Raw genomic sequence first — 1,275 nt, 5'->3', positions numbered from 1 at the left:
GCGGTTCTTGAACAAAAGTTCTGAAGATGACGGGGCCTCAGAGAGACTCCTCCCTTCTGAAGGCACATCCTCTGACCCCGTGACCCTGCGCCGAAGGATGCTGGCAGCCGCTGCTGAGCGGAGACTTCAGAGGCAACGGACAACCTAGTGTTTCTTCACCTTCCTCAGCCTCCTGCCCAGCCCTGCCTACCAGAAGAGGCCTGTCCCAGTTCTGCCTGCTGTGTGGAGAGACTTGCGACTGCATTGCTGTTGCATAAAGCATGTGGTCTTTAGTGTGTGGACAGCTGACAAATTTAATCCTTTGTAATACTTTCTATGTGACATTTCTCTTCCCCTTAGAAACACTGCACATTTTAACTCTAGGCATGGTCTCTTCTGGTGTTGACTGGACTTGTTGGGAGTAGGGGACAAGCAAAAGGAAGTGGGCACCGGGGCGCTCGCCTGCCTGCAGCAGCTAGTTTGAATTTCTGTTTTGATATAAGCCACAGCAGATGTTGGGTATTTTATAGCACCACANCTGGAAGGAAGCACAGATCCTGGGAGGGTGCATAACCGCAGTCAGAAGGTGCGCAGCAGGAGCCTGACCCACCACCGTGGCAAGGTAGCCTACTATTAAATTCTGTGCTTAGGGAGGAAGNAGCCTGTGTTTCAGAGGCCAGTCCCACAGGCTCTGGACCTCCAGACCAGCAGGGCAAAATGTAGAAAGANCTGGTTTGGTACCTGAAGTAGAAAGAGGAAGCTCAGGGCTGCAGAACGAGGAAACTCTTTTCTGCCCTTAACATTCAGGGCCAATCTGAGCCCCAGTCCCCAGCCAGCTTTACTTCCATTCACTCCGGTGCTCTTCATGCATCACAGAAGCTTGCCCCCAGGGCCACTGCCTCTTCCTTGCCACTCCCTGCTTAATCTAGGCATGGGAAGGGGTTGAGTAGCAAACTTTGGTTATGACTCTAATTCCTTGGTCTACCCAATTAGGCTATGCTAAACACAATGGGTTTGATCCTTGGAAAAAGGCATGGGGCCTGCCCGGCAGGGGCAGGAGTGTTTGGAGGACACTGCTGAAGAAATACCTTTCGAATCTTTCTCCCCTGGAGCCCTTCAGTTCCCTGCTTTTGTGTCTGTGGGTCTCATTAAACAGAAACAGAGGATGTTGAATAATCCACATGCCTCAAGCAGTCTCGGTCCCAGATCGTCTCAAATTCTCCATGTATTTAAGGATTTGAAACATGCAATCATAGGATACATAGTTTTATGTCCCATTGGATTAAGGTTTTTTTT

General features: G+C 50.2%; 1 protein-coding gene across 1 annotated transcript in view; it reads left to right on the top strand.

The window, feature by feature from the left end:
• The window catches only part of Amfr (autocrine motility factor receptor), a 24,502-nt gene extending 23,233 nt beyond the window's left edge, over positions 1 to 1,269 (top strand). Inside the window, exon 13 of the mRNA XM_021220195.2 lies at positions 1 to 1,269. Coding sequence (XP_021075854.1) covers positions 1 to 148 — 148 coding nt within the window. The 3' untranslated portion in view covers positions 149 to 1,269.
• The last annotated feature ends 6 nt before the right edge of the window (positions 1,270 to 1,275 follow it).

Source organism: Mus pahari, chromosome 20 (genome assembly GCF_900095145.1).
Source record: "Mus pahari chromosome 20, PAHARI_EIJ_v1.1, whole genome shotgun sequence".
NCBI lineage: Eukaryota > Metazoa > Chordata > Mammalia > Rodentia > Muridae > Mus > Mus pahari.
Note: the sequence above shows the minus strand (reverse complement) of the source record. Positions and strands in the feature narration are given on the sequence as shown.